This window comes from Pocillopora damicornis, chromosome 1 (genome assembly GCF_964200805.1).
Source record: "Pocillopora damicornis chromosome 1, jaPocDami1.2, whole genome shotgun sequence".
Taxonomy (NCBI): domain Eukaryota; kingdom Metazoa; phylum Cnidaria; class Anthozoa; order Scleractinia; family Pocilloporidae; genus Pocillopora; species Pocillopora damicornis.
In genome coordinates, this window is record NC_142670.1 from 25,067,482 (window position 1) to 25,078,806 (window position 11,325).

Genomic DNA, 11,325 nt, shown 5'->3' on the forward strand with positions numbered 1-11,325 from the left:
AGTGCGGCAAACTTTGCTTCGGCGGGACTGGAATCGTCAGTGAGCTGACTCGCAAAGACATAGATATCCGCCGTGTCAGAGCAAGCCCACAACACCGGACACCGCCCACTCTGAAACAAACTTTGATGCCGGACAGATTAAAAACTGACTTAAGTTGTTTTACACCGTGAGTGGTGGCGCAAAGGGAGGAGTGGGCAAGGGGCTGAAGCCTTTTCCGTATTTGTCTCGAGAATATCGCAAGCGTAGAATAGAATCAGAGTTTCATGATCTTCTCACACATCAATATTATCAGGATCGCCTCTGGTGAAACATGCATGCAAGTGGCACGTTAATGAAAAGCCCTGGCAAAGGAAAGGTCACAGGATACAGGAGAGCTCTTACCTGGCACGATGACTCAAAGAAAGTTTTGAGTGGAGCTATCTGCTTTGCATGGGGTGTGATGAGCACTTCCTCTTATTCTACCCTCCCTCTCATGTTCTAAACACTCTGCAGCCTCGTCACGCTTTGCTATGCACTCAAGCTACGAAGAAGTAGTGTCGGGGGCTGAGTCATCTTTTAGCTTTTTAAAGCCTTATCTTCATGACAGTATAATTACGTGATCAATTCAGACCCTATCCGTTAATCAATTCAAGCAGTGACACATACCTTCCCCCTTTTCTTCGCTCAGAAAGGAAATACAGCTCAAGGTTACTTTCGTGAAATGCAAATCCTGCATCGTTCAGAATGAATTGCTCTTAAAACCACAAAAAGTTAAAAATTTTAAGAATCATCATCATGCTCTGAAATTTGCAGTCAAGGAAAATGAACTCCATCAAAAGATCTGGGTTTGAGATGTCCATAAAATCTTATTTTCTGTCATTATAAAACCATTATATTTCTCCACACTAAAATTATTTAAAACCCAAAAATTTTTTTATAATGATGACCAGAAAATTAAAAAAAAAAAAAGTAGCCCCATTAAAATTAAAATCTGGCATTTGTTTACCGAGGTAATGTCATTACGCTCCTTAAAAATCTGTTTTTGTTACTGCCCTTTTTCTCTCAAAGGCAAAGGAAAGAATGTACATAGTCACTCAGCACCCAACCTAAACTCAAATAAAACACAGATGGTGTTCATAGCTATTCTCCTCTAATAAGCGTGTGAAGAACAGGCCTGAAAAAAATCGCTATTCCACTCCAGAATGAGATGCGCCAGCAAACTGATATTCTGGATTGTTCACTGAAAGGAGATCAGTCAAAACAGGTTTTCTTGGCTCCCTGGGAATATCAATGGGCACCAAAAGATCCTCAAATGGAGTGTTCCACGGTTGCTGCTTGCCACTTCCCAAAAGCATATAAACGATCCAGCCAACAACATAAATACCAGCAGATATATAGAATACTTTCTGCCACTGTGCCCTTGTTGGCTGAAATGATAAAAATAAATTTTATAGTCAAAAACAACATAACATAATCAAAAATTGGAATACCACATTCCTAGAATAAGCACCAAGGTGCTCATTTTAAATTCTGGCTAAAAGGAGGGCCGTTTCTTGAAAGGAGGGCACTTCTTAAGAATTGTTAACCTGTACTGATTCCATTGTAGTTGAAGCTTAAAAAGTTACAATTTAAGTGGCAACAGAAACAGGCTTTTTGTTGTACCCTGAGGGGGGATGCACTTATTCAAGGAAGCGCTTGTTTGATATTATCCTAGGGGGTGGGTGCTCTTTTGGGAGGGCCTTGGCTCTTTTCTCTAGAACTAGAGAAATTTGAGCTGCATGAAGAAAAGAAATGGTGGAAGAAAGAATGAGAGGATCCCAGAGAGCAAGGGAATTGGGAGGTAAAAAGGAAAGAGATATTGGCAATAAATTAAAATTTAAAAAAATGAACTCCTGGAAAGCAAACTTGAAATTTTCCTCTAAACCATGGCTTGCATCTACACCATTGGCTTCAATGATGAGAAAACCAGAATTGTTTTCATCACACAATCATGTACAGTTGCAGGTAAGGCTAAAATACATGTAGAGCAGGAAATATCTACATAATTGTTGAGAAATGGGAGTAAACTACAAAGGGAACCAACCAGGACTTAATATGACTTAGAGGGTGTCAATTAAAGGACTGGAGTCCTACGTAAACCTGCAGGCTATGGGAGATACATGGGCTTACTGAAACCTTTTTCACAGGGAGAGGATAGCTCCTCCATGCAAACACTATGGATTACCACAATTGAAAAATAAAGATATGCATTGAAAAAAAAGCCCTCACAAAAATGTGATAGATTGCTAGATTCTCTTATCAATTGTATAGTATTCATTTGTGCTACACAGGGAAGTTGATGTTACATCATAACTTACTAAGAACTTTACTCCATCCACCCTTTCAAAAGCAGGTGTTAACCCTTTAGACCCTAATATCAGTATCTATATTCTCCATACTGTTCTCCATACATTTCCTCTGGTACTGACAAGGAGAATTCTTTTAACAATCAAAGCTGCTTAGATTGGTGATCATTTCCTTTATTCTCATGAACTTATCAAGTGATTCAGCAGTATTACTAGATACAGTTGTAAGAAACAAGTGAAATAATATTACAAATAGGAATTAAATGTCACTCTTAGAGTTTAAAGGGTTGATGAATACAAATATGCATTCATTTGGGAAAAATGAATAAAAAAATTCAAATCAAAGTATGATACCTCATTGTTGGTTAAATAACCAACCACATAGGGACCAACCATCCCAGGAATTGTTGCTGCTGAGTTGGTAATTCCCATGAGGACCCCAGCATATCTTGGGGCAATATCCAGGTGATTGACATTATAGCTAGATGTATTAAGTGCTGACATTCCAAGAGCAAGTGAGAACAAAACAACAGCTAGAGTTGTGTCATCACAACCAACATAACTTGTTGACACCATAAGACATGTGGGAATGAGAAAACCTTAAAAATAATACATAGTTATAATTAAAAGGGTCATTCATATCATGGAGCTCTTATCAGTACTTGTGGTTTTACCTATGTTGTGTACTGAATACAAAAACCATTATATGGAAAAATCATTATGTACAAACACAAGGCAAAATACTGTCCACACTGATCACAAACAAAGATCCAAGGTACTGTACATGTACATAAGCTTGTAAATTTTTGAAAAGAAAGTAAAACTTTGAGTTCATGTACATGCAGTTGTATGGAAGAGGGAAGAGGAAGATGCTGTGCATAACAATTCCAAATGGTTTTTTATGGATTTCAACCTTTGTCTTTATGAGAGTGTGTTCCCTTGGTTCCACAACATAGACAATTTCAGCTAAAGCATTACTAATGTAGTAAATGACCCTAAATGCCAATGGAAAAATGGAACAAATTTTATCATAACTTCACAATAATAAAGTTTTAATGAAGGATGCATCACACAGGATGACAAATACACACCTCCAGTACCAAATACTTTGCGAACCTCTCCAGTTGTTAATATTTTGTTATAACGCAACCAATCTGCCACTTGTCCCCCACCAACCGAAACAAAAAAAGCTAATAAAAAGGGAATGGCAGAAACAAAACCATTCTGTAACAGAAATAACAAGAAGTTGTTAAATCATTGATGCATGAAAAAATAATCGAAAGAAGAATTTTTAGTCCTTTCAAAAACAAAGAAGTAATAACTGGTGAAAAGAACCCTTGATAATTAAATATTGCATAAGGTGCATGTGTACTAGTAAGGTAGAGTGAGTGACAGATAGTGGTATCCTCTGACAGAGACATGCATGGAAATAAGACACCTGAGTGCTACCAATATGACTTGAATTATGAAGTTCTGATTAGTAATTCAGATGCTCTACCACTGAGCTACAGGAGACTTGTGGCAGGCTAGGCTGTTTAACTAGGTCACTAGTGACAAACTTCCTGCATACTGCTAGCATAGGAATGTCAATATTTGGTACTTCTAAGCCATGATGATATAAACGAAGAGGGTAAAACAATACACAACTCTAGTACTGTAAAATAAGAAACTTCCATTAAACCCAGTTTGAGGTCTCTGCTGTAAGTTATGGACCATATTCAGCAACAAGGTTCCATAACTTTCAGTAATGATTGAAAAGACAAGGTCAGTGAGATATTTAATAAAGTTCTGGGTTGAACTGATAGAAGGGTGAGATTTCAATTCACACAGAATTGTGAAGTCATCAGGCCGAATTACGGTCAACTCGCCGACAGTTCAACTCAAGTAGAAACGTCGGCGAGTTGGTCTTCAATCCAGTACTACTTATTAGAAGTTAAACATATAGAAAAGTAAAAGATCTTTAGTAAAAGAAAAAATTTTTCTTCCAACAAAGTTTATAAGAACCTCATGGCGAACAAAGAAGGTAAAAATCACCAATGACTATAACAGCTTCAGACGCGAACAAGTTATGTGTGATAACAACACCGTAAAGAGTCATCATGTCAATTGTTCAGATTTTTTCAAGAAAACTTGGCTTTCTAGTCAAGATCTCAAGGCAAATAAAACAAGATAAACATCGGCAATGACTATAAAAGCATCAGATGCGAACGAGTTATAACTTGTTCGCTTCTTAAGCTGCTAATAGTCATTGGTGATGTTCACCAATGTTCACCAATGTTTAAGCTTCTGTTTGATGTTCACCAATGTTCACCAGTGTTTTTTTACTCAATATCATTTACTTTTCTGTATGTTTAACTTCTAATAAGTTGTATTGGATTGAGGACCAACTCGCCGACGTCTCTACTTGATTTTATATGCTGGCGAGTTGGCGTTGGCGAGTTGAACTGTCGGCGAGTTGAACCGTCGGCAAGTTGACTGGATACCATCAGACCACACAGTGAAATACTGCCCACTAATTTGACCAATCATCACCCATATACAGACTTTGAGATTCAATGTGGCCTGACATTATCAGAAAAATGAACTTGGCTGTGAAGTTTTAACATGTGCATGTTCATGCCAATCAGCCAAACATTTTCTGTAAATATTTTGTAAGTTGAAGCAAATAACAAAAGTGATGGTATTTACATCAGGGTGAAATGGATAATTATTTCCTTCTGCAATAAAATTATTTCTTTACACAAGTAAATCTGATTTACCTGCAGTATTCACTGTGTATTACAGCTGCATATTCAAGTACATATAAAGTAAAATGGAATTCTCTCTGAATGACAACATTTGTCCATTTAATTATGACTAATGCAAAATTTCCATTTTGTTTAATTGTAATTGATATTTAAGCTTTGACATAAAAAATGTGATCAGGTATGAAAGACTTACCTCAGAAATTGAAAAATTAAGAACTTCTTTAAAGTATGAGGGCAAGCAGGTAAGAAAAGTATAAAAACCCCAATTGTTACAAAAGTGTGCCACAATGATGGCCCAAACAGCTGGTGATGTCCATATATGACGCCAAGGGGTGCCATAATTCTGTAAAGAAAAGAATAGACATAATTTAAAAATCAGTGAGGGACACAGTGCCACAATAGGTGGTCAGCTAAATTGTATCTCCTGAAATGTAATGTCAAATTCAGGTAAAGAAAAAATTTAAAGTCTGTACTCAAACCAAATGACCCCACAGCTTTTCCTGATTTCTTGAGGTGACTAGGAACATTACTGTTCCCCCCTGGATGGGATGCCAATCCATCGCAAGGTTAGCCCCCTGCATTTCATTATGCTTTCCTGAAAATTTGCTAGTACCCATTTATTTTCCTTGGTGGTGAGAGTTACTCTGAGAGAAAAAACTTTTGCCAAAGAACACTGAGCAGGCCGGGTCTCAGACCCAGACCTCTCAACTTGGAGTCCAGCTCACTAACTACTAATTGTAAGCCACCATATGTCCCATGGAAAAATTCAGACTCACATACATTTCTGCTATGGGTACACATACAAAAACAAACTAGTTAAAGTCTGAAGTCTGGAAAACAAAGCATACACTTTGATAATAAAGTAAAACAACACTTATTAGCCATACTCTTTTCTTGTTGTCCTGTCCATAACTTATACTTGATATGATGTAATCTCTCTCCATCTCAGATATTCTGGGGTGATTTGCAGGTTTGTCATGAACAAAGATCATCCAAATAATGAACCAAAGAATACCTAACATTCCTATAAACAACAAAAAGGAAATTGTTAAACCTTTTACAAATACTGTAAGCATAGTAAGCATATTCTCCTTATTGTTCTCTATGCATTTCCTGAGGTGCTGACATGGAGAATTTGTTTAACAATCAAGAGCTTAGATTTTCAGATGGTGACCATTCCCTTTATTCTTAGTGACCAGGACTTTGCCGGTCAATTTAGGGGAGAAAAGGTTGAAGCTGATTCAAATTTCCACACCATGAGATCCCCAACTTGGACGTTGCAGTGCCTACTTCTCCATGTTCCTAATTTAAATTGTTTGCAATCGATCCATGCTATTTAATCAAAATTACTACTATTGTATTTCCATCCTATGATAGGAATTAATCATAAACAAAAATCAATTTTTTTACAGCTATATAAAGCTGGAATTTTTTACCGAACAGTGCTGGTTCTCATTGGTTATTTTGGGGGTCCTATGATATCCAATAAGAATACTGTTTCCCATCCCAAGTCTCTGAGCAAGCAAATGACAAAGTCTACTACATCAGAGGGTAACAGTATACTGTTGTCAGTGTGAGTTACTAGAAATGTTGCTTTTTTTTTTCCTGAAAACCTATCAAATATGTCTATTTTCTTTCTCAAATTTTGTCATATTTATGATTAATTGATAACAGGACTTTGTGTCATCCAACCCTGTCTGTAATCATACCTGTGATAAACAAATCTGACCCCTGCTTTGTGGTTGTCCAATTTTGTTTATCACTCCTATGATGAAAGACCAAAGTGGACTCCACTTGGTCTTATTACCATTATTAATCAGTTTCAAATGCATACAGGGGTGTAAATGTACATACCAAAAATATAAAATACAGATGGCCATCCTCCCCAAAGATCAGATGAGCACAGCACACCAGCCAATGGCAAGCCAATTACTGTCCCAATACTAAGGCCTGTTGTTGTGGAAAAACAGGAAAGTAAATATATATGAAGTGCTTTAAATACAAAAAAGGTTTGAACAGAAGCTCACTCCACTAGAGATATGTAAAAGGCATATGTGCTTTCCAGTAAATACATGTATAATCTCTTAGAAAGTTGTATAATGCATTTTCTATTATAAATTACCCCCAGGGAAACAGGAAGAAGCCACTTAGACACAGGGTTGATGAGGATAAAACATTAAGACATATATATAAATTTAAAACACATTCAATTAAAACTTCATATACAGCCTGGGACATTCACATTTTGATCCCTCACAACATCAAAGCAATAGTAAAAAAAAAAAAAATTTTGAATGGAACATTTGTTTACTTTACCCTAATACTGCTCTGGCCATATGCTTAAAACACCTATGGGTGCTACACTTTTATAATTACAGTAATCATTATTCTGTCTGTCTACAGGACTGCTTCATCGTAACAAGGGCATGGATATATAAGACAATAAGAAATGTCTACAATTGTTGAAGGAGGGCTGGTCTTGGGGAACAACGTATGCTGTACCGAATAAGAGTATAACATAATTTTATTAGTTGTATCAATTAACCATGGATAGACATACTGTTATCTTATTACTAGTACAGCAGTGTATTTGTAGAGAAAGGTTATATTAACCTATCAATTTAATTTTACATGTTCAAGACAGACTTTTCATTATCAATACCCTTGGATATAAAACTTTAACTTTCAGGGTAATACTTGTCTAATAAATTATTACCTGAATAGCATAAGGTGCAAAGCTTGCTTCTCTCTAATGGTGGAGCCCAGTTACTCCACATGGCATGCATGGCTGGAAACGTCACACCCTGTAGTGATCAATACAGTTGGCCAATAAATTATTATTAATATTTAATTATAATCATGATTATAATTATAATCTTCATTGTAATGATCATCTAGAAACCAGTCTGAACTCTTATTTTAGTTTACTGTACAGTAATGCATCTTTTCCCCAAACTGAAAATTCATCAATTTGAACTATTGATGAACTGTGATCACTTCTAATCTATCACCTGATGAGCTTCTTTGATTATTAACCAATCAGAATGTCTGGTTTGTTACTTCTTGTTGCATTGAATTACCTGAAAACTGCATTTATCTTAACCAATCAGAACTGAGTACTTTCAGGTATATTATAAGTGGTGTAATAACCCATAGGGATGTTGGGGGAACATGAGAAAAGTTTGTAAATCACAAGGTTTACAAATTTTTTTAGCGTTCTCCCAACATCCTCCATTGGTTATTACCTAAGTAAACTGGTGTAAAGTGCAGCCTTTTGTCCTAAAAAAATAAATAATGGGTTAAGTGGAGGAATAAACTAATTTTTTTGAGCGATCAGGACACTTATTTTTCTCACTTATTTCATAAAATTTGTTATTCATAGAAAGAACTAAATAAGCAACTATTAAATTGTCTTTATGCTCTTTTTTTCCTGGGTGCATTAAACATTTCCTTATCCATAAGTTCCACTTTAATTGTTAGTCTATTTTTTTCTTCCTTTAAAAGCAGAGTGAATCAGTTTCTTTGTGACCTGATAGCTTAATGTAAGCAGTTCCACATCTAAGTATAGCAAATAACTCAAAGTAGAAGCAAATAATTACACATAATAAATGTGTTAACCCTTCAATTGTCACTACACCTTACCTTATAAATCAGCTGATAAAAAATGTTCACATCAGTGAATCTGATTTTGGTGAAATTAACACCTTAGAGTGGTTACATTTTACTAAATCCAAAAAACTGACCTCTCCAAAACCCTCCAATATTCTGACTAGAATAAACATCCCAACACTGTGATTTGCAGCAGCAGGGGTAAACAATGTCAATATTGATGTACAAAGTACTCCAAAACCAAATAAGTACTTGGCCCCAACTCGTGCAGCTAACCAGCCACCTGGCACTTGAGTAATAATATAACCATAGAAAAATGACCCCAAGATGAGTCCTGCCAACAGAAATCAAATGAGTTGTATTTACCTAGCTTATTTGCTTGAGCATTGCTAATAACAAATGACCTACATATACATGAGTCACCTAAAAAGAAAAATCTCTGTTTACCTAGTGCCAAAAGGAATTAAGGTATTACTTTAAGTGCACACAGAGTGAAATTAAAAAACACACAAGATACATGTAACACGTACCATGTTATGTACATATTTAACAAAGATTCCATTTTACTGTATGGCTGTTCAGTAACAGATCACAGATGACGTTGTGGCATATAAGGTGCAGCTGAGTGTGTCATTGAACAGAATCTGTTCTTATCACATTTTGGAGTCTTCCGTGATCTATTACAGTACAGAACCACCACAACAAGATGTTTATTTGTTTAATAAAATGAAAAAGCAAAATGTGGTCAGAGGTGACCTCATATACTGTATACTACTGTCCTTAAATAGATCACCAATAAAAACCAATCAAAATTTGCAAATAATTTAGTTTACCTTATAAATATGGAGTATCCAAAACAACATGGATGTAGAGTGTTATTGAACATCTCACAATCCAATTCAACAACATTTAACCCTTTAACTCCCAAGATCAGATTGTTAATTCTCCCTGTAGCTGCTACACATTTCGTTATAAATTAGTTTTGAGAACTTGGTGCTAGATCAAGATAGCAGCTTCTACCTGATTTGAATTTCCTTGTAAATTAGTTAAAAGAATTTGACATTAGATCAAGATAATAACTTCTGCCCAATAAGTTTGAATATTCTCTTAACATGTTTGCTAAATAGGATATGGATATTATCAGGAGAAGTTCCATGTTAAATATTCTAAGGAATTAAAGCATTAACTTTTAATAGGGAAGATCTGATTTATCAACCCTTTAACTCCCAAGATCTGAGTGATAATTCTCCCCTCTAGCTGCTACACATTTCCTTGTAATTAGTCATGAGAATTTAGTGTTAGATCAAGATAACTTCTATCTGATAAGTTTGAATATTCTCTTTACCTGTTTGCTAGATAATGTGAGGATATTATAGGGAGAAGTTTCGTGTTAATCACATCTGGGAGTTTAAGGGTTAATTTACTGATCAAGTCATAATCCCACCTTGTGTCTCCTGATCCCACTCAAACTCTCCCTCCTGTAATATAACAGCATGCAGTTCATTTGCCATCAGAACAGTAAATACTATTTTAAAAGAAACCTTCACCGCTGAAAGAAATCTTCGTTTGATTATAAAAAGATAACCTGTGAAGTTAAATTTTGTTATCATACATGGGAATAAAGCAACTGTTGCCAGGTCTTGTCACGCAACGCGTTGCGTGACAAGACCAAACTATAATTACGACGGAAGTTGAACATTGCCAAGATTTAAAGACATCATTAAATTCTTTTTATCGTTGATACCTTCACATACATATGTATTTTTCACACAAAAAATCCCATACAATCACACACGGGTCGGGCCAAATCGATTAAGTCCATTAACGGTTGCATAGGGTACGTACACCTACCTTTTCTGTAGATGTTTTTGATGTGTTTCTTTGACATTCAGGATTATTCGCGGAAGCCTTCGAATTAGCGTAAGTCGAATTAACCATTGCAACCAAAGCCACACTCAAGTTCACTCGTAACAGGTAAACCACAGAAAAACCTGCGCAAGCCAACATTGCTAGCACGTATCGACAGGGCAAATAACATCCTGAATTTCGGCGAGATTTGCGGGAGGTTTGATCACGGGTGAATAAGCTTTCATCCATTGGTAAGCCGTGTTCACATCAAAGTACCTCGTGTTAATCACGGGAATGACTGAATGATAACATACTTTTTCGAAATCCGCGGCCTATCCTGGAAACTAGTTGTCACTAGTAGCATTATGGGAAATATTTCTGACGACGCGCTCTAGACAACCCCCTGTTGGGCAACTGTCTGTCTATGTTCCTCCAACTCTCCCCGCGGATAAACTGTAAATATGCCAAATCTGTCGATGAATTAATCCAGTTTATTTCTAGCTTCTTTAAGGCGATGAGTGAAATTGCAGAAGAACGACGCTTGGCCGACAAGATCAATCATTTTCCGCTGAACTAGCAGTCAAACGAATGCGCATGCGCGAAAGTTAAGACACCCATAGAACCATAGACAGAAAGGAATGGAATGGACATCTAACTTTTAGGCTTTCGGAACCAAGTTAATGAATTTCTTAAGAAACCCACATGGCCACACGGGTCGGTAATTCAAGGTGAAGTCAAAGAGAATGACTTTTGATTTAGCTTAAAATTTAAAACAATAAGTCAACAATACCTCAAAT

The 11,325-nt window shown here is 36.3% G+C and overlaps 1 protein-coding gene across 1 annotated transcript; it reads right to left on the minus strand.

The window, feature by feature from the left end:
* Positions 1-642: 642 nt before the first annotated feature.
* LOC113664946 (sialin) lies at positions 643-11,103 on the minus strand. The gene is made up of 10 exons (XM_089207994.1): positions 10,532-11,103; positions 10,125-10,158; positions 8,815-9,014; positions 7,788-7,875; positions 6,926-7,021; positions 5,959-6,095; positions 5,265-5,414; positions 3,416-3,548; positions 2,679-2,923; positions 643-1,406 (listed from the first exon to the last, which is right to left on the minus strand). The coding sequence occupies exons 1-10, from the start codon at positions 10,775-10,777 to the stop codon at positions 1,167-1,169; spliced, it is 1,569 nt and encodes a 522-aa protein (XP_089064120.1). The 5' UTR covers positions 10,778-11,103; the 3' UTR covers positions 643-1,166.
* Positions 11,104-11,325: the final 222 nt, after the last annotated feature.

Bases quoted from the DNA above. Each gene is read 5' to 3' on its own strand.
- LOC113664946 (XM_089207994.1), bottom strand. From the start codon at position 10,777: ATGGATGAAAGCTTATTCACCCGTGATCAAACCTCCCGCAAATCTCGC. The intron at 7,876-8,814 runs GTCAGTTTTTTG...TGATCACTACAG, and splicing joins TATTGGAGGGTTTTGGAGAG to GGTGTGACGTTTCCAGCCAT. The intron at 3,549-5,264 runs GTAAGTCTTTCA...TTTCTGTTACAG, and splicing joins TTAATTTTTCAATTTCTGAG to AATGGTTTTGTTTCTGCCAT.